General features: G+C 38.6%; 1 protein-coding gene and 1 pseudogene across 1 annotated transcript in view; both read right to left on the bottom strand.

Annotated features, from left to right (window-relative positions):
- Window positions 1-6559: 6559 nt before the first annotated feature.
- Window positions 6560-20260, bottom strand: part of ZDHHC13 (zinc finger DHHC-type palmitoyltransferase 13) — a 59682-nt gene continuing 45981 nt past the window's right edge. Inside the window, exons 15-17 of the mRNA XM_031944012.1 lie at window positions 15416-15573; window positions 9814-9911; window positions 6560-7193 (exon numbers count right to left, since the gene is read on the bottom strand). Of these exons, the coding sequence (XP_031799872.1) occupies window positions 7055-7193; window positions 9814-9911; window positions 15416-15573 (395 nt within the window). The 3' untranslated portion in view covers window positions 6560-7054. The remainder of the gene's footprint in view (window positions 7194-9813; window positions 9912-15415; window positions 15574-20260) is intronic.
- LOC111721439 lies at window positions 11688-14077 on the bottom strand (annotated as a pseudogene).

The following is a 20260-nucleotide window of genomic DNA, read 5'->3' as shown; positions in this document are numbered from 1 at the left end:
ACAAGTGCCATTGTACATCAGGCATTATGCTCTGAGCTAGAGACACCAAGACAAATGAAAAACTTCCTGCTCTCAAGAGTACATTCTCTTGAAGTAAACAATATATAAATAGGATACATGGAAGGTGGAAGTGGGGTGATCAAGGAAGGGTTCATGTAGAAAGTGGCATTTGAGCTGAATCTTGAAGACAAGGGATTCTAAGAAGTAGAGATAAGGAAGAAATACATTCTAGGCATAGGTTGTAGTCAGTGTAAATACAGAGAATGGATATTTATTGTTGTGTGTGAGGAACAGCAAAAAAGAATTTGATAAGTAAGGCTGAAAAGTAGGTCAGGACCAGGCTGTGAGGGATTTTAAATGCCAGAAAGATGTCATACCAATCAAATTTACCAAAGAATTACTTTATAGAGCTATAACAAATAATAATGAAACTCATTAAGAAGAACAAAAGATCAAGAATATCAAGAGAATCAATGGGAAAAAAGTGAAGGAATGCAGCCAAACTGCTTTCTGGTTTTCTCATCAATTCTTGTTAAATGGTGAATTTTTGCCCCAAAAGCTTGACTCTTGGGGTTTATCAAATACTGACTTACTATGGTAATTTATTACTGGGTATACCTAATCTACACTGATGCACCATTATTTCTTAGTACAGATCGTTTTGATGATTTTTGCTTTGTAACATAGCTTAAAATTTGGTACTGCTGGGCTGTTCTTCACTTTTTTTCCCCCATTGGTTACATATGGGAAGAATAGAAAAGGCAAAAGTAAAAGTGTGTTGTGAATAAAGACTGACCTTTCTGGAATGGAGATGCTACATAGTGAAGCAGTACTAAGATGAAGCCAGCTGGCCTACTGAATAAAGCTCAGGAGCTACAAAATGATCTATTGAGCAATAAGTGGTGATTATAAATTCTTAGGCAGAACAAAATGATGTTTTAAGGAAAGTAATTTAACATTTGTGTACAGATGGAGTGGAATAATATTAGCCACTTAAGAGGTTGTTACAGTAAACTAGATGTGGGAGTAAAAAATAAACATCAAAGATAAGAATCCCAAATTTTCAGTCCAGGATGGGGGAGATGGGAAATGCTAGTATTACACTGATCTAAAAGAGGAGCCATTTGAGTGATTTAAAATAGACGTGGTGACAGTGAAAATAAAAAATTAAAATAAAATAAAGATTTAAAATCCTGAATATTGTTCTGTGGACAGCTGGATATAATCCAGGGAGCTAGTAAAGGACTGAAGCTATACACTTGAGAACTCATAGTTTATGTAAGTTGTTTAAAATGAGAGCACAGAGGAATAGAAGATTAATGACTAAATTTCAGGATACGTTCACATTTAAAGAGGCAATGGAAGGGTGATTAGAAAAGTAAGAAAAAGGCCAGGAAAGTAGTGTCACAGAGAGCAAGTAGGAGAAATTAAGGAAAAGAATCAATTCTCCAAGAGAATAGGAATTGGTGAAAAGGCTATTAGATTTTGCCAGGAGTCAGGAATACTGGTGACTGTTGAGAGTAGCTTAATTGGAGTTTGGCAGGGAAAAGGAGAGAAATGGATAATAAATCATGAAATGTTGGAACTGGTAGGGATATTAGAGAAGTCATTTGTCCAACCTACTCATTTTCCTCATTTTACAAATGAGGAAGTAGACAGAGAAGTGAAATAACAGCCAAGTCCACATATATAGAGTGAGTGACAGAATCCTGAATAGAAACCAGGAGTTGATTTATGTTTCTGTAGGATAGGAGTTGGATCAAGGCAAAAGGTCTTTTATTTTTATTTTTTCGAGATAGGAGAGAATAGATTTTGTTTAAAAGTAGAGGGATCTAGTGTAGAAGGAAACAGTAAACATGCTGGAGAAGGAGGATGAACATGGAATCAAACCCTCCTTGAGTTAGGAAGGAATGGGATATAGGGCACAAGTAGAAGGGAGTGGGGCATTTCTTATCCTAGGCCTTGAAGAATATAGGGGAAGGGATTTGTTGAGGTAAGGTTGCAGATAGAACTACCATTGTTATTTTTAGTTTTCAAGTGAAATAGGAGGTGAAAAATGGATAGAGGGAGAGATTTAAGGATCTAAGGAGAATAGCACTGATGCAGCCATTGTGGGGAGTGACCAATGGAGTAGATAATAAATATTGATTGACTAAAAGATGAATATGAAGATGATTAATGGACAGAGTCAAGTTGTAGAGCAGGAAGGCACAATGCTGTGGACCAAGTCTACAGGATTTACAGTTAAATCTCTATAAAAGAAGCCAGGTGCTACCTTTACAAAAATTGGCTAACATCTTGTTTCTTTCTTTCTTTTTCTTTTGAGAAGCAATTGGGGTTAAATGACTTGCCCAGGATCACACAGATAATAAGTATTAAGAATTTGAGGCTGGATTTGAATCCAGATTCTCCTGACTCCAAGCTTGGTGCTCTCTCCCCTGCACCATCTAACTGCCCAACATCTTGTTTCTATACAGACTTTGGATATACTATAGTAGAAATTATGTGATAAAATATGCCATAACATCCTTAGCAGGTTGCACTTCCAACCCTGAATCTGACTTGAATATTTTGAAGGGAAGGGTCTGCTTTGGGGAACAGTCATTGAAGCTGTTTGATGTTGTTCCATTTACCTAAGGTCTTCCTTGCTTCTTTCCATTTATCTGAATCCCACCCACTCTTTTAGATTTATCTCAGCTCCTATATTCACTAAGCCTTACTTGACCAATCTAGTCCACTTGAGAAGTACCCCAGATTCTAAGTCTCCCTACCTCTCAAATCATAACTTCCCTATCCTATGTCATACTTTAAGTCCTTCTCTCTGCTAATAACTATCTGCTAAACTCTTTTCTTGCCGAAGTGGTAATGGCTAATAACATTGCTACACTGCTAGATAATTCTTGTTTCAACAAGAATTGTAAAATATACTAGCTTCCAGAGATCACTGAGGAGATTTTCAGTGGGAAGAGCATATATTTCAATTATATATATATATATATATATATATATATATATATATTATATATAATATATAATCATATAGGCAACTGCCCGGCTCCACCTACATATAGAGGGCTGGACTTTTAAGGGGAAGTAAAAAGAGCCTTTGGGAGTAATGGCATGGGCCAGTAGTCTCCAAACTTTTTTGATTGAATACCTCTGCAAGAAAGTTGCACCATTCAGGTATAGTAGATAGAGTAAGGAAGACCCAAGTATTCAAGTCCTCCAATACTTACTAGTTATATAACCTCAGGTAATTCACATAGTCTTTCTCAGACTCAGTTTATTTGTATAATGAAGGGGTTGAACTCTATGATCTTTAAGGTCACTTCCAACTCTAGTAGACACCTTTGATCCCACTTAGCAAAAAATTTTTGAGTCTTTCTACAGATTTATTTATATACAAAAATTACACAAAAACAGAAATTTAAAAATTATGACATAAAACTGATAAACTATTTGATGTTAGAGTCAATAATGAGCTACTGGAATTAATCATCTTATTTCTTCTTTATAGAGTAAGCTTGAGGACTAGGATCTATTATTACTACTCACTATAACCCCCTCAGCATACAGTAGGCTTTCAGCAAAACCAAACCTGAATACTAATAAGGCACAAGGTAAATATCTCATCCCAACCTTTACCCCAGGGATTCTGATAAGCAGGAGTGCAATAAAGAGATTCAAATTTGGTATCATGAACATTAAGGATATTACAGTTTCTAGCTGGTGGCAACAAGCTTTCTGTTCAGGATAGAAAGTTTAGTCAGCAAAGCAGCAGGAGAGAGTGGATAGAGTGATATTCATAGGGTCAGAGAACCTGGCTTCAGTCCCAGCTCTGCTACTTTCTTACCTGTGTGATTACTTGGCCTCTCTGGGCCTGTTTTCTCATTTGGAACACAAAGGGCTTAGACTAGATAGATCTCTTTGATATTCATGTGTAAGTTTGAGGTTTGGGATATCACCCCCCAACATCAACATCAGATACTGGGCTGCTCTGGCCTTTGGGATAGCAAATGCTATTGTTCACAGGTCAGTAGCCTGAGTAGCCTAACCTCACCTGGAGATAGGTTAGCAATATCCAGGCCTGGCTCCCCCAGCATTTTCCGATGATAGATTGATGATAGATTGTCTTTACCATAACCTGGTTAGTGTATAATCTTGGATCACTATCATACATCTAATATCGGATTTAGAGGTGGAAATCACTTCTGAGGAAACTGAGACCCAGAGAGATTGATTTAAGACTCTAAACTTAGAGCTCAGACTCCATATTCATCATGATATGTTCCATAATAATCTCAACTTCCTCAACCTTTCCATCCTGAACAGCTTGTAGCCACTTTGAAAAACCATATCTTTGTCAATGACCACATAAAACCTGATGGATTTAAGAAAAAGAATTCATCTCTCCATGACTTTTCCTTTTTCCTGTATCCTATTGACCTGACAAACATTTAATGGGCATTGTACTGTGTACAGGGCATTATGAGAGGACCCACAAAAGATTAAAAGAACTCTTCCAATGCATGTAGGCTAATTCATGTTAGGCAGTATACAATCTCATACAGATATGTGGAAAAGTGGTAAGGTGGCACAGCAGACAGGCTGCTGGACATGAAGTCTGGAAGTCTTGACTAGCTTCAGATATTTATTAGCTATGTGACCCTGGGCAAGTCAGTTAACTGCTCAATGCCTCAGTTTCCCCACTTATAAAGCAGAAAAAAACAATGGCATTTACCACCCAAGAATATTGTAAGGTAAAATCACATACTTTAAAGTACTTTGCTAACCTTAAATCACTACATAAATGCTAGCTATTTTATTATTATGATTTAAACAATTTGACTTGGAAATGTGGTTTTCAAAGTGTAAAGTAAATAGTAATATTAACAACTGACATTTATATAGGGCATTTAAAGTGGACCAAGAGTTTTATAAACATTACAATATATGTAAAGCACTCTGTAAACTTTATAGCTCTATGTTAGTTATAATTATTCCAATTCAGCTCAATAAATATTTATTACCTCATTTAACCCTCACAAGGTTGTCAAATTAGTATTTCTGTATCAACATTTCAGTTTTACAGATGAGAAAACTGAGGCTTGAAGTGGTCAGGTGATTAATTCAGAAGAGAAATTTGAATCTAAGTCTCTCTTTAATCCAGACATGGACAAGAGAGCACAACACATTGATCCTAAACTAGAAACATGGTTGTTTTTTGATTATGTTTTGGAAAAGAAATGCAAAAAGAGCTCGAGGGGTTTCATAAATTCAGCTGCCCTTGTAACCACACATTTGTATGAAGGCGAGTACAGATGTGGCAGAAACATGGTTTCCATAAAAATAAATCAACCAAATTAATTTAGTGTTGTACATATGCTTTCTCCTTCTTTAATTAAGTTTAACATTTTAAAGTTTTTCTTAAAGGCAGTTAAAATACTGCTGGGAATTCTGAAACAAAACAGCAACACCTTATTTTGAAATGATGGCTGGTTCTATCCCATTTGTTATTGCCTTAGATTCCCCAAGCCCAAAGAGAAAGGATTATGGAAATTGCATCTCTCCACTCTTGCCTGGATTAACTGCCTGATGCTATGAGCTGGTTCTTACCCAGCCAAAAGAATGCAGAGTATGGAGTGCTGAATTTGGCATCTAGGGTGTGGAGCTTGACTCTTGCATGGCCGCTTACAACCTGGGGGGTGTTGGGCAAGTCACTCCTGTGGGCTGTGTCTCAGTTTTCTCAACTGTAAAATGAGCAGCGGGAACTACATACTACATGACCTCCAAAGTTCCTTCCAAGGGTGGAATTAGCAAGGATTCATAAGAGCCTTTTTCTTTCAATAAACACTTTCAATACAGACCAATAACAAGCCCAGAAATCATGTTAATTTTTCAATTCAGTTTACAAGCAAGACTTACTTTTTTGCAACAGATGTATTCCTGAAGTTTTGGGTAAATGTTCTTAGAACTGTGGTATTGAAAGGTACCCTCTGATACATCTTGTCATGAAAAATCCCTTTGTAAAGTGAACGACCAGACCTAATATTCAGTCATACTTCTATGGAGCCACAAAGATTTTTTTTAAAAAGGAAGATGCATTTTGCCTAACCTGAAATGTTTTCTTACACAAAAAGGGAAACTGAGACTTAGAATCTGACTGATTTTACAGCAAGGCAGAAAGAAAAGAATGCACATGAGGTCAAAAGTCCTGGATTCAACTTCCAGCTCCTTATTATTTGTGAGATTTTGGTCAAGTAACTATTTACCTTGAGCCTGTGGCTGATCATGTGTAAAATGAAAGGGAAAATGAGTTGATCTCAAAGGTTCCTTTTAGCTTCAAATCTACATTTCCATGTTAACTATATTCCATGGTTGTCTCATGTTTCTATTTGTATTTTCTAACAGGCAACTGAAATGAATCCTGTGAATCTGCCTAGCATGAAATCTTTTGGTTTACCTCTAGGATTGTGAATCTAACTTGTTTCTTTAAAATATGTATGCCTTTTTCAAATAAATTCTAGAGGTGCTGGGAGAATCACTGAATGAACCTATCTGTATAAAAGACCCAATTTATTAAGTGTGAAAGCAAAACAGATATATCCATTCAAATATTTTTATACAGATTTATAGATGCAATATAAAGAAAAATAATTTACCAAAAATGACTAGTTTTAAGAATAAAACTATTTCAAAATAGCCAATACAATGTGAAAATATAATCTATTTTATCCACAATCAATGAATATAATCTTCAAAATAAAAAAAAAATTAACAGTGGCATTTCTCTGGTGAAAAAAGTATCAAAAGAGTTTAAGTAACTTGCTGAGATAATTCAGGAAAAGTTTATCTTGTTGAAACTACAAAGTGCAATGAAGTTAGCTGTCTGAAAGGCCCCCATTTTGTCTAATATGTGAAGACCTAGGAAAAAATGTTTTCATTTGAGGGTTAGCTTCAGCTTTGATAAACTTCTGAATTTCACTTGTTTCTGTGCCCCAGCCCAACAAACAAAAAGTCAGATATATAATTCAGACTTTAGTGTTGCTTTTCTTCATACAGAGCGCAAAACTTTCTCTTTGGCTGGATGAAATACCACAGTGTATTGAGAAGTCCAATCCACAGCACTAGGCTTGAACAGGCCAAAGCATCCACACTGAAAGAAGTCGGCAAGGTTCTGAGTGAATCCATGGCTGCTCAAGAAAAGAGAGAAACAGGATTTAGTGAGTGCCTTGGATCAGTTCTAGCTCTTACTTAATAGATGGCTCAGGTCCATCTTTGGTCTGATTCTTTTCCTTGGTTTTCTCCAGTTATGCTACCCTGGCTTTTTATTGTTTCTAAGTTCCACTTGCTCTAAGGGTTTATCACTACCATCAAAATGTCACTTCTTTTCCATTTAAAATGCTACTATGCTGGTCCAAGTAACCACCTCACATTTGGACTATTATAATTGTAGTATTCTTTCTGAAGTCCTTGCTCCTCTCTTCTCTCTAATTCATTCTACCATAAAATGAGCCACTGGATTATATATATCACTGTTCCAGTCAACATGGCTCCTCATTGCCCAAAAGTCTAACCTCCTTCTATGGGTTTTATTTATAGTCCTCTATAACTGGGTCCTGACTTTTCTACCATTTCCCCACTGAAAGATATCTCACCCAGAAAGACAGTACCACTCATTCTTTTCTAAGCATTATCCCACCTGTCCATTTATTCACTCCATCTTGGAAAAGCCTTCTAAAACCTCCCTTTCCTTCAAGGCTCTGTTCAAGTCCATCTCTACAAAGCACTCCTGCCATCGGTGATTAGCTCTTCTGTATCCTGTTGGCTGCAGCTTGCACACTGGCCCATGCCCTCATGGCTGTGCCCTATGCCTGGAAAGCTCTGCCTCCTACCTCAGTCTTTCCCCTAGAGAAAATACGCTGCTGGTACTTTCCCTAGCTCCCATCTACTCTTGTATGCGCCAACTTGGGCATCTGTGGTGTCCCCCAGAGTAGAACTCCTTGAGGGGGGAGAAAGGACAGCAGTCTTTATCTCTGAATCCCTGGTACCTCGCATGATGCTCGGCACAGAGCAGGCATTTAATCACGGCATGCAGTCCTGTTCATCTCTAGCCCCCATTGGATGCAATACTTCCATCACACTTGGCATAAGCTGCCTTGTTCTTTAAGAAAACCACATTGTCCTGTCCTACCACTGTTTTATAAACCGGCTGTGAGGAGGGGATTGTGTGCTCTCTCTGTATCCCAAGTCTCCAGCCTAGTCCCCTGTACACAGTAATTGTTCAGTAACTATCTGGCACTGTTATCATTAAGAGTCTTTTCCTTCCAGAGTATTTGGCAGCTCTGGACCTAGAGTGCTGAACCTAGAGTAAGGAAGCCCTGAGTTCAAATCCTGCCTTTGAAACTTACTATATGGCCCTTGGCAAAACACTTAACTTCTCTCTGCCTCAGTTTCCTTATATGTAAAATGGGAAGAATATTATTAGTTAGGTAACCATGGACAAGTCCTTTAATCAGCCTGCCTCAGTTTCACCCCCTATATAATGGATAGAAGAGCACAATCCTAGACACACTAAAGGCACCACTTCTCAGGGATGTTGTGAGAACCAAGAACAGCAAAATATGTTAAGCCCTTTACAGATCTTTAAGATCCATATAAATGTTAGTACTTGTTATGATTATTATTTCTAATACTGATAAGAGAAAATGTAAAGACTTTAGAGTCAGACACTAAACTACTGCCAGGCCACCTGTGTCCCATGCAGCCCTGTTAGACACGAGTGGCTGATTTTAAGTGACCCCTGGCTGAGTCATTCTTGGCAGGAAGGCAGGAGCCTCTTCTTGCCCTACCCTGCTACCTACTTCTGGCTACCAAAATGTGACATTGTATTTGCTATTTTCCTCATCAAATAACTGAGGCATTGTTGAAACTGCCCTTTGTTATTTTCCCCACCACCTCTCAAAGCCCTCTTTCTCCCAAGAAGCCGATCTTTCCCTCCTCTCTGGGCATGCTCTGTCAAAGTCCTAGCTCTTGACTTTCTTGGGAGAAGGCCTAATACTTTTATCTTGTACTGTGATGGGCTTTAAAATAGACTTCTCGTGGAGATACGCTGGGAACATTCGCCTGAAGGGGCTCCGGGTCAGCTCAGCAGCATTCCTCGAGCTGACGTGTGGAGCTGGGGCCCAGATAAGCTTCAGAGGCCGAGCTTCACATACCAAAGATTTAAGGCTTTTCTGTAAATACCCCTGTCTCCATCTGGGAATAAACTGCAGAATTTTTTGTATGCTTATGGCTCTGGATTTCAAAACAAAAAAGCAGCATAAAATCGAAGTGCAATTTTCCTTTGGACACAGATGGGTAATTAAGCAGCTAGAGAAAGGAACATGGAGGTGAGTGGCCAGATTAAGAGTCTTGGCAAGCCGGTGACTGCTCTTTTTCCACAGAGGGCCTCATGGCCTGGCTTCCTCACAGGATACTAATCTACCTCCTGATGTCTCACACAAGCAGCAAACAACCTTGTGACTGTGAGGTCTGTAGGGAAACCCTGCCTGCTTGAGCATCATCTCAAAAGCAGTTTACGGCTTATGTCAAGCAGGGCAATCCAAAGGCTGTAGAGAGCAGCTCTGGCCACAGTAGCCATTTGAGGACTATCTCTGACTACAGTGTTCTGACAAGCAGTTAAATGAGCTTGGAGATGGGGCCCCTTCGAGAGGGGCAATATGGGGAGGTGGGAGTCAGGGCAGCTGACTGGAGCACTTCCAAGTGGGGCAGCTGGCCAGGGTCAATCCTGAGACAGAAGATCCTGCTTACTTGTATGGCGTCTTCCTGAGTGAAAAATTCTGTTTCATGTGCTTGCTCTGCTTCACTAGGGTGATTCTCTCATGTGACGTCAAGCCCAAAACCACAATCTGAAAGTGTAGCAAAATTAATGGAAAATGATTTATTCCTGACAACATGTTAAAGGATATCCAGAGTTTTTCAAGAGACTTCCCAAATGAGATGGAATTTAGCTGTTCTACCAGAAAATGAAGCCTACAACCTATACACATTGCAGCCTCTCTTTTTTGATCTATTATCTATTAAACTAGTACTAATACTACTTTAAGAAACCATCTTTCCATAAAACTTTCTTTGAAGGTTTTTTTTATTGTTCTTTGCTCTTTTTTTTTTTTTTTTTGGTAATAATAATAAATACAGTAGGGTCATGTATTCCCCATAACTTTCAATCACTTATGTGACTGCAGAGATGTGGTCTGTTGTAGAAAACTGTCTCCAAGAGCCTATGTCTTTCCTTTTTATATTTTCATCAAGGACACTCTATGTATGTGCATAAGTTAATCTCAATAATTTTACACAGATGAACACATAACTATATAGATCAGTTGTTGCTAATGCCCTCTCAGTCACCATTTTTGTGTGATGATACCCTTTTACACATTATCAACGAAGAATTCTGCAGAAGAAGCATGAAGACTCTTATCAGAGAGGTATATTACCAGAAAGAGGGGGCCTATCAAAAGAGAAAGTGAACGGTAATTAGTGTCAAGAGATATATAAGAAAGACCCCAGTGTTATCACTGGGTTCCTTGATGAGGGATTATGGGAGGATATGAAAGAAAATTAAGTCAGGTTGTAATCTTCAAAACTGAAGAGAATCCCCACACTGATAAGCTCAAAGTCTATTAAAAGATGAAATGCTGAAGAAATACCATCCATGATTTCTTCCAATCATTTAATTTACTTCTTCAAAATATATTGAAAATTCAAACCCTCAATATTTTGAAAAATATATATTAAATCCAGTACAGATTTCTTGTGTATATAATTTGTCTGATCTGCCTATTTTTCTTTTTTTTTTTTCCAATTAACAAAAATCTATTCTCTCCCTCCCACTTCCCCTTTCCCACTAAAAACAAAACAAAGCAAAACCCTTATAACAAATATGCAGAGTTGCATACCCTTTGATCCAGCAGTGTTACTACTGGGCTTATATCCCAAAGAGATCTTAAAGGAGGGAAAGGGACCTGTATATGCAAGAATGTTTGTGGCAGACCTCTTTGTAGTGATCAGAAACTGGAAACTGAGTAATTGCCCATCAATTGGAGAATGGTGGAATAAATTGTGGTATATGAATATTATGGAATATTACTGTTCTGTAAGAAATGACCAACAGGATGATTTCAGAAAGGCCTGGAGAGACTTACATGAACTCATGCTGAGTGAAATGAGCAGGACCAGGAGATCATTATATACTTCAACAATAATACTATATGATGATCAATTCTGATGGACGTGGCCATCTTCAGCAATGAGATGAACCAAATCAGTTCCAAGGGAGCAGTAATGAACTGAACCAGATACACCCAGCGAAAGAACTCTGGAAGATGACTTAGAAGCATTACATTGAATTCCCAATCCCTATATTTTTGACTGCCTGCATATATATTTTTTAAATTTCCTTCACAGGCTAATTGTATAATATCAGAGTCTGATTCTTTTTGTGCAGCAAAATAATGGTTTTGACATGTAAACTTATTTTGTATTCAATATATACTTTAATATATTTAACATGTACTGGTCATCCTACCATCTAGGGGAGGGGGTGGGGGGAAGGAGGAGAAAAATTGGAACAAAAGGTTTGGCAATTGTCAATGCTGTAAAATTACCCATGCATATAACTTGTAAATAAAAAAAAATATGCACAGTCAAGCAAAATAAATTCCTGTAAAAGTCATGTCCAAAAAATATACGTCTCATTCTGCAACCTCTTATTCAAGAGATGAGTAGATTCATAGTGGATTCTCTGGAATCATGGTTGGAATTATGAAGATCAGAGTTCTTATAAGTCTTTCAGCCATTTGTCTTTACAATATTGTTTTTCCCATATAAATTATTCTACTGGTTATGCTCACTTCATTCTGTATCGGTTCATACAAGTCTTCCTAGCTTGCTCCAAAATCATCAATTTCATCATTTCTTTGTTTAAAAACAGAAAAACATTTAACAGTTGTATTTAAAATTCAACCTACACCTTAAATTCAATTTAAATATTATCAAAATATCTTTAGTTTTATGATCACAAATTTTGAAGTTAGAATACAACATACTTCACACATAGACAGACTTTAGAGACTACAAGCCAGGATCTGACATAAATAAATTCAGTTTACTGGCACCAGGGACTTGAGATTTTTCACCAGGTCAGCCCAGTAATTTTAGTTCCTCACTAAATACAGCTTTTAATGAAACATTTAAAGCCCTAAATGGGTGGCATCTGATTAATATGCATATATTCATAGAAATACTACCAATAATCAGCCTGAAGCACAAAGAAAGAAATCTATAAACATTGCCCTGCAAAAACATGCTTAAGGGTTTAATGGCATGCCTGGTCTTGATTATCACCATGGCCCAAGCTACTGTCCTTAGACTGGATCCCTCCTCTACTACTTTCCCCATTGTCAGCTTCCTCCTTTGCTCCAGGTGAGGTCATATATGCCAGGGATAGTTTCCCTTTTCCCAGGCCTACAGTTCTGGAAGCAGAATTTGGATCAAAGGAATCCATTTCTTTCTTTGTTATGATGCTCTAAAAAGACTCCCAACCTTTCAGTTTTTCTTCCCTCTCTCTTTATTTCTCCTCCACCTGAAAATCAGTCATACCACCCAATATTGCCATGTTTCACTGACAACCACTAAACCATGCCCAAGGAGGGCTTGTATACACAGATCATCTTCTTCGGGTTCCTTGGACGACATGGAGGCTACTCCATCTGGGTCGGTCAAAGAGAAGGGCCTTTTTGACTTGCACAAAATTTTCACACTCTGCTTGCAGGTCTTCCTGGATCTCATTTGGTACCAGTGGGTCAGTCTTGAAATCCTTCGGGTGGAACATGCTCTTGATGATAACCACCGGCTCATGTTGCCTTCCAGGAGTGTTGGCTTTCTGCATAGGTGTTTCTGATGTTTTTGTTGCTGAGACAGATTTTTTCTGTAGTCTTTGAATTTCTTCTTTTTGCTAGCATCGTATCCTCCCTTTAGCTGAAAGGTTGACATTTCCACATTCAATTTGTAGCCTCTGATTTCATCATCATCCAGAAGTCTTAACGCGAGATCCACAGATTCCCTCTTCAAATAACAGCAGAGTCCATCTCCTTTAAGAGCTCCTTGCTTATCTTTATAAAGCTTGACTTTATATTCTCCTGTCTGTGAGTCTCTCACAATGATGCCATGTGTGGGCATGAGCTATAAGTCAGTCACATGCACACTTGCATTTCTGCCTTCCCCGACAGGAAACCATCTCGACTCAGGCTTCCTTTTTTCGCTTTTGTGTTTCTCTTCCTTGTTCTGTGTGGCTTTTTAATCCATAGGTTTGGGGGAAGCTTTTGCATCCACATTAGCCTGTTTCTCTTTTTGCTCAGAGGAAGAAGAGGAGCTATCAGCAGGGAAGCCATCAATAGCCTGATAACAGGCAAGGAAGTCCTCCATATTCTTAGGGAACCAAGCTTTCTGGTCCAGGTCCTGCTGGGAGGCAGTGCCATCTGCTGGGCAGTGCCCTCTGGCCAGCTGCTGACCCGAGCTTGGCCTCCTCTTGGAGCTGCTGGAGCCTCAGCTGTTTGTTGAACTCCTCATTGACATCCTGCCTGCAGCTGCTCCCATCTCCCCTCTGGGCATGCACCTTAGGCACCCAGTCCTATTGGGCTCTCCAGACCTGGGAAGGGAGCACAGGAAGAGGAGGGCAAGGGAACCCATTTCTCCATTCTTTGAAGAGGTGGAGGGTTATGGGTGTACAACCTGGCATGGACTGTCACACTTGGCTGACCTATAGGTTAACCTTGTTGAACTTCAGCTTTTCCTTCTCTATTTAAATTCTTTAATAGGAAGAATGGCCAACTGGAAAGAGGAGGAATATATTCTGAAGTGAAGGTTAAAAACAAAAGATAGGAGTAAAAATTTAAAACTTAATTTAAAGTCAAATATGAAAAGACATACTTGCCTCTTTTAAACTGCTCTATTATCTTATAAGGTAGAAATAAATTTAGTGTTGGAAAAGACCTTAATAGTCATTTGTTCAAATATAAAATTAATAATTCTAATTATGAATAAAATCTAAATAAAATGAATAAGAAATACCAATAAAATCAGCATTTCATTTGAATATTAAGAAAATTATTTAAGGTCTATGTTAAAATATATTATTTTAAATCTTAGGATCTGCCTTTATGAACAAAGTCAGTTATTTTTTTGGTGGTATTTATAAACTAAATTTCTGGAAAGTGTTTATATTTTAAAGACTTATAATTATCACACCAACAAATAAAATGGTATAACTTGAATTAACCTTATGGCATTGGATTTATTATAGTCAAACCTCAATTTACTAGGATGAATTGCATAGAATTCTACAATATTAGAAGTAGAAGGTCTTTTTGAGATGATCTAGCACCCTTGTTTGAGAGATATCAAGGTTCACAGAAAGGGTGTGAGTTGCTCAAAGTCATATAGTTAAAAATGTTACCAAGTCAGGTCTAAGACCCTGAATAATCCAGGAAGAGAAGATAATATGATTTCCTAGTTAGTTAAACATTAAATAGAAAACCCTTAAAAAACAAATCTTATGTCCTTGAAAATCTCTAGACCTCCTGGATGGCAAGAAGTATCTTGTTTCATGGCCATCCTTAGCACCAAGCAGAGGACATTAGAAACAAGGGGATCACCAGTGTAATTCCTGCAGATGAGCCAACTTTTCTGCTACCATAACTGCAGTGAGAAGTCTCAATCTCTTATGATATACATGATGTCTTATGTATAAGTTCTAGAAAAACACAGAACTGAGCTCAGAACCCCTGCAGCTCCTGCAGGGACCTTCTCACTGCCTACTCTAGGCAATGTATAAAGACTGGACTGATCTACAACCACCACACGCTGTCCCCAGAAGTGATCCTGTCAACTAAATATCTCTTATCAGTTTTCCTTCTTATCTGCTCCCTTATTTTAAAAGCAGAAGACAAGAACAAAGTCCCAGTGAGTTAAAGAAGGTTCCAGTGAACATAATCAAGGTTTTGAGCTGGCCCATTTAGCTCTCATATACTCATTCAACAAGGGGCTCCCAGAAGTGATAGGCAGACGTCAGATTCACAGGAAACAGGGGGAAGCATGGTTGGGATTAAAGTGGGTACCTAGCCACCTGAGGTCTGCAATGGCCACCATTATCTTTGGAGGTATTTCCATTATGTCCATTAGCTATTATTTCACTCTTTCACCTCTTCCCCAACCATCACACAGCAACACACTTTTCATAGTTAGAGAATGTGAAATGCAGCAATGTTTTATGAAAATAAATAAGAGAAATGAGGGAATAAAAACTTGGGTAGAAAATGGTATCCCCAAACATTATAAGATGTTAAAAAAATACCTGATAGAACTGATTTAATAACAAAAAAGTAGACCATGATACATGGAAAGACACCAGCATGAAGATGTATAGAACCCAAGGAGAACAGGACACAATCTGACTGAGGTAGGTCCATGCTCCATCTTGACTGTACGTTGTTGTGCAATGATTGGACCAATCTGTGGATTCACAAAAAGGAACTAATTAGAAAAGAAACAAACAAAGAGGATGAGTGTTTCCTCTCTAAAAGGATAAAACCATTACAGATCTTCTGGAAGAAGATGCAGCATATGTGTACATGTCAGAGAACTACAGAAATATGTGGTTATGAATAGTAGACCTGGCATAAAGATGAGATGTTTTCTCAGGGTTACCATGGGCTGTGGATTGACAACAACAACAACAACAACAACAACAACAACAACAACAACAACAACAAAAAGACAGAAGAGAAATGGCAGAAAAAATGTACTGTTAAATTCAAAACTCTAGCAGATTCAGCTAGAATAAAATACACTGAGAGAAAGTTATTCACTTGAGGACTTGCCAGCTGAAAATGATTATACTAAAAAACATTTAGTCTGTATTGTTGTTGATAAAGCATGCACACACAAACACACAGTCACGTGCACACACATACACAAATATACACACAATGTCTGTGGTGGAGAACCATTCTTTTTTTTTCAAAAAGCTCCAGTTAATCCAAAAGTTGCACATTGTATATTCTTTCAACAGACAAATGAAGAGGTTTCTTGTGCAGGGCTCAACTCAGGAGCATCCATTTAGAGCTGGAAGAGATCTTAGAGATCATCTGATCTAAAGCTCCCAGCACTTTGGTTTTCGATAAGCCTCTTGCACTTACCAACATAAAATATGAAATCAATTCTAGAGTTTACTATGTGGATTACATGAAAAAAAGACATTAGTTTTTTACAAAGAAAATGACACCTCAATGAGATTTCTCCGCCCCCCTCTTCCCCCCCCCCCAGGCTGTGTATATCCCAGGTTTAGAAGGCCTGGTCTAATCCTACCCTTATTTCACAGGTAAGGACCTAAGGGGATGGAGTTAAAGGAACTTGTCTGAGTTACAGAAAATTTAAGCTGAAGAACCAGGATTCTCTGAATGCAAATAGGCCATCCTTTCCATCATACTGTATTGCCCTGTATAAAGTAGCTGCAGCATCAAAGTGGTGAACACAAATGAGACTATGCTATTACTCATCTGCCAGCTGTGTCCTGTCTCCTTAGGACAGATAATCAATGAAAACAGAGCCTCTTCATCCTTCCCATGCTTATCAGAAAGGCTCAGAAACACCAAATCAGGAAAACTCTCTCTGGAACTCTTATAGCAAGTCAATGGGACTCTTTCTATAGCCTCTCCTGACTCCTGAGACTCCAAACCTAAGGGAATCACCTGGAGATGGAGAGAGAAATGAAGTGGCCATTGATGATGAAAAAGAAGAAGGGAAGAGAAATTAAATAACTATTACAATCACCACGACCACGGAGAAAGGGTGAATGGTTTTTAAAATTAGACTTCTGCAGAGCTGCACAATGGGGTTTCATAAATGTCTCTGACAGTTTGATAGTTTTAGATATTTTTTTCCTCAAAGGAGCATTTATAAATTCCCAAGATGCTGAGCAAATCTGTGCTGTCTTTACTATCAACCATCTGTTCAATTTAGTCCTGAGGTAAATTTCCTGAATCCAGGCTTTTTTTTTTCTTTTAAAACTCTTAGACTCCCATCCACCTCTCTTGAATACATGCCAGCAACATTCTGTGAGTAATCATCACAGAGTGACAACCAAGGTAACAAGTTAAAGTAATTTATACTCTCTATAAAGCTCCTCATTAGGATGGTGAAGGAAGATACTTGGTACGCACCTGATGTCACCAAGTAATTACTACAATTTCCAACAGCAGGTGGAGAGAACAGCTGACATTGAGCAAGCAAGAATGGGCATCCACTTATTTTGAAACCTGGCTGCTCCCTTTAGAAGGTCTTTTAAATAAAATCACATAATTTCCAACAGGTGAGTTCTGGGAGTAGCGATGATCTAAGCAAAGACCATTTAACCCACAGGAAGTGTGAGTCACTGGCTAGCCAGCTGATGGACTAGAGAAGAGAGCACAGGGATGGGGGGCAGGGATATAGCAGGTAAATCGTTAAGGGGCTTTGGCCTGCTCTCCTCCCCTGAAGTGTGTTAGATGCTTATGCCCTTATGCCAGGGGGGGGGGGGGGGGGAAGAAAGGAGGTGGTGTGTCACTGGCCCCTCGTTAGGTCTTAATGTTGGGCCTTTGCTGTAATATTCAGCCCAAGTAGTTGGCTTCCCAACTTACACTGTTACTTCCCAACTTCCCAGTTACACTGGGCCTGAATAAGTTTAGCTTTAACTATCACAGATGGAGGGAGCTGAGAGGCCTTTTCAGGGTCCTTTGGACCCAAATGGCTCCTTCCTTCTGCTTTTCCTTGGGCTGGTCAGGCCTTGTGGCTGAGAGCAGATCATCAGTTCAACTGCAGGATCACAGGGCAGTGGATTTAGAGTTGAAAGGGAACCCAGAGGTCATTCAGTCCAAACTCCCATTCTAAATAGGAGTAAACTGAAGCCCAGAGAAGCTCAGTGATTTGCTTAAAATCACAGAGGCTGCCAATGTTCTGACTCTAAATCAATGCTCTTCCCATAACATCACAATCCTATATTGATCCTGGGTCTATCCCATCCTCCCCCATTAATAGAGATTTGTGGTCACCTGAGGGGCCAGACCCCTATGTGCAGGCAGACCCCTTTCATCAACTGGGCTTCACGAACATCTGGGAACACACCTGGAGCACTGGGATGGGTCACTTCCTCTCCCTCCTATGGAAAACATTCCCTTTCCAAGAAACTGTACTTGGCACAAAAGAAAAAAACAGCAAAATGAAACATAGCTCCTACCCTCAGAGTTTTACAGTCTCATGGGAGGGGACCTACCATCTTTTCAAAACTCTACCAGCTACTTCCTATCAGATTTTCATCTTCATCACGCTCAGTTCTGCCCCCATCCCAAACCCTTACATTGTGCTTTTTATGAGGGGGGGGGAATTCTCTACATCGCTGACATTTCATCAATTGTTTCTTTTGGTACTACGATATAGCAGTAAAGCACTCATTCTGGACTTAAGAGAACCTGTGTTCAAATCTTGTCTCTTATGTTTATTCCATGTGTGACCTTACTCTTTCTGGGTCTCAATTTGTTCCTTCCTAAAATGAGGGAGTTGGATTAGCAGGCATCTGAGGTCCCTTCCCACTCTCATTCTCTGGTCCCCTGACCTCAGAGCACCAAGTGAAACTTCATTATCCCTGCCTTGTTCCTCCACTTACCCAAATCTTAGTTCAGACAAAGGAATTTGCATCACTCTTTTTTGTATTGTCATTTCCAGAACATTTTCACTTTTTCAATAATTTCTTCTCTTTTGAGGTTCATATAAACAAAACAGAACAAGTAACATCTCTAAAGTCAATTGCCAGCTTCCACAACACCCTTCCTCCTTCTCCAGTGTTTTCTGCATATAGCTTGGTCTTCCTTTACGCTTTTTCTTTTTCACCTTTAGCAACTTTATCATCCATATCAATAACTATTCTAAATCCTGATGTCCGAGAGCTTATGCAAGTTCAAAAACTTCTCCTCCATCTCTAGCAAACACAATGGAGACTACCCAGACCTTGCCATGACCTGATATTGCTATATCTTTAAGATCTGGAACTCTACAATTGTCTTCTTTCACCCCAAACTTCTATTATATTCTCATTTCTCTCATACCTGTTCTGGAGGTCCTCACGGTGGTCTCTAGTATTTCATCACCTTCTTATTCTCCCAGTTTACTTATTCTCTTATCTTAAAGTCTATTTACAATACTACCCTTCTGCATATACAGCAGTTGCAATAAGTAAATGCTGAATAAAAAATGAATATTAAACATAAGAAATAAGCAACAGGATCTATCTTACAAAAATTGAATAACGTGAATTTTTATTTTCCAAGCTATCAAACAATTAAAAAAAATCCTCTTGTTTATTGTGCAAGTGTATTAAGAAAAGAAACAGAAGATAGCTATTATGTAGTAGCCTTTTTAAATGTGTCCAATGTAAAATACGAAGTACAATAAAGCAGAGTACAAAAGTACAAAAAAAAAGTCAAGAAAAAAAATTTCTAGTAGAAGAATAAAGAAAAAAGTAAAAAACCAGTGAGTATAAAAACTATTGGCTCAATGAATTTAGAGCTACAAGGGAATCTTTGAGATGACCCATTACAATCTGCTTATTTTGTATCTCCAGACAAGAGAAATGACTTCTCCAAAGTCATCTGGGTAGTCAAATAGCAGTCAAATCCAGGACCTCTCGTTGCAGATCCAGTACTCTTGGCAAAATAATAAGTGACAGTAACTGGAAGTTGCTTACAATCCTACTAATTCCTATTAATACATCCTTATGCTGGACACAGTCATCAGATAATGATTATTTTTAGTGAAGAGAATAAAGAGGAAAGACATGAGTGTGATATGGTTCCTCTCTATCAAACTGAAGCCCAAGTGACAAGTAGAAATCACTTCTCTGAGGGCCAATACAGAAAGGTCTTTCCAGTCATATTCTTTGCAATCAGGTCTAAAAAAGGAAAACTCTCTAAATGAGCTAGAACACTAGAAAAAGCATTTGCTTTCTTGAATGACAAGGTATAACCCACTAGGTTTTAAAAGAACAAGTGTTTGGAAGCTTGGCAGCTAACTATGTTGGCAACTGTTTTTAGTTACAGGGTTGTCACAAGAAGAATTAATTCAAAGAATTAGTTTTAGGACTAGAAGTGTCATAAGGAACTAAGAGCTG

Source organism: Sarcophilus harrisii, chromosome 6 (genome assembly GCF_902635505.1).
Source record: "Sarcophilus harrisii chromosome 6, mSarHar1.11, whole genome shotgun sequence".
Taxonomy (NCBI): Eukaryota; Metazoa; Chordata; class Mammalia; order Dasyuromorphia; family Dasyuridae; genus Sarcophilus; species Sarcophilus harrisii.
This window is presented reverse-complemented; position numbering and strand designations above follow the sequence as displayed.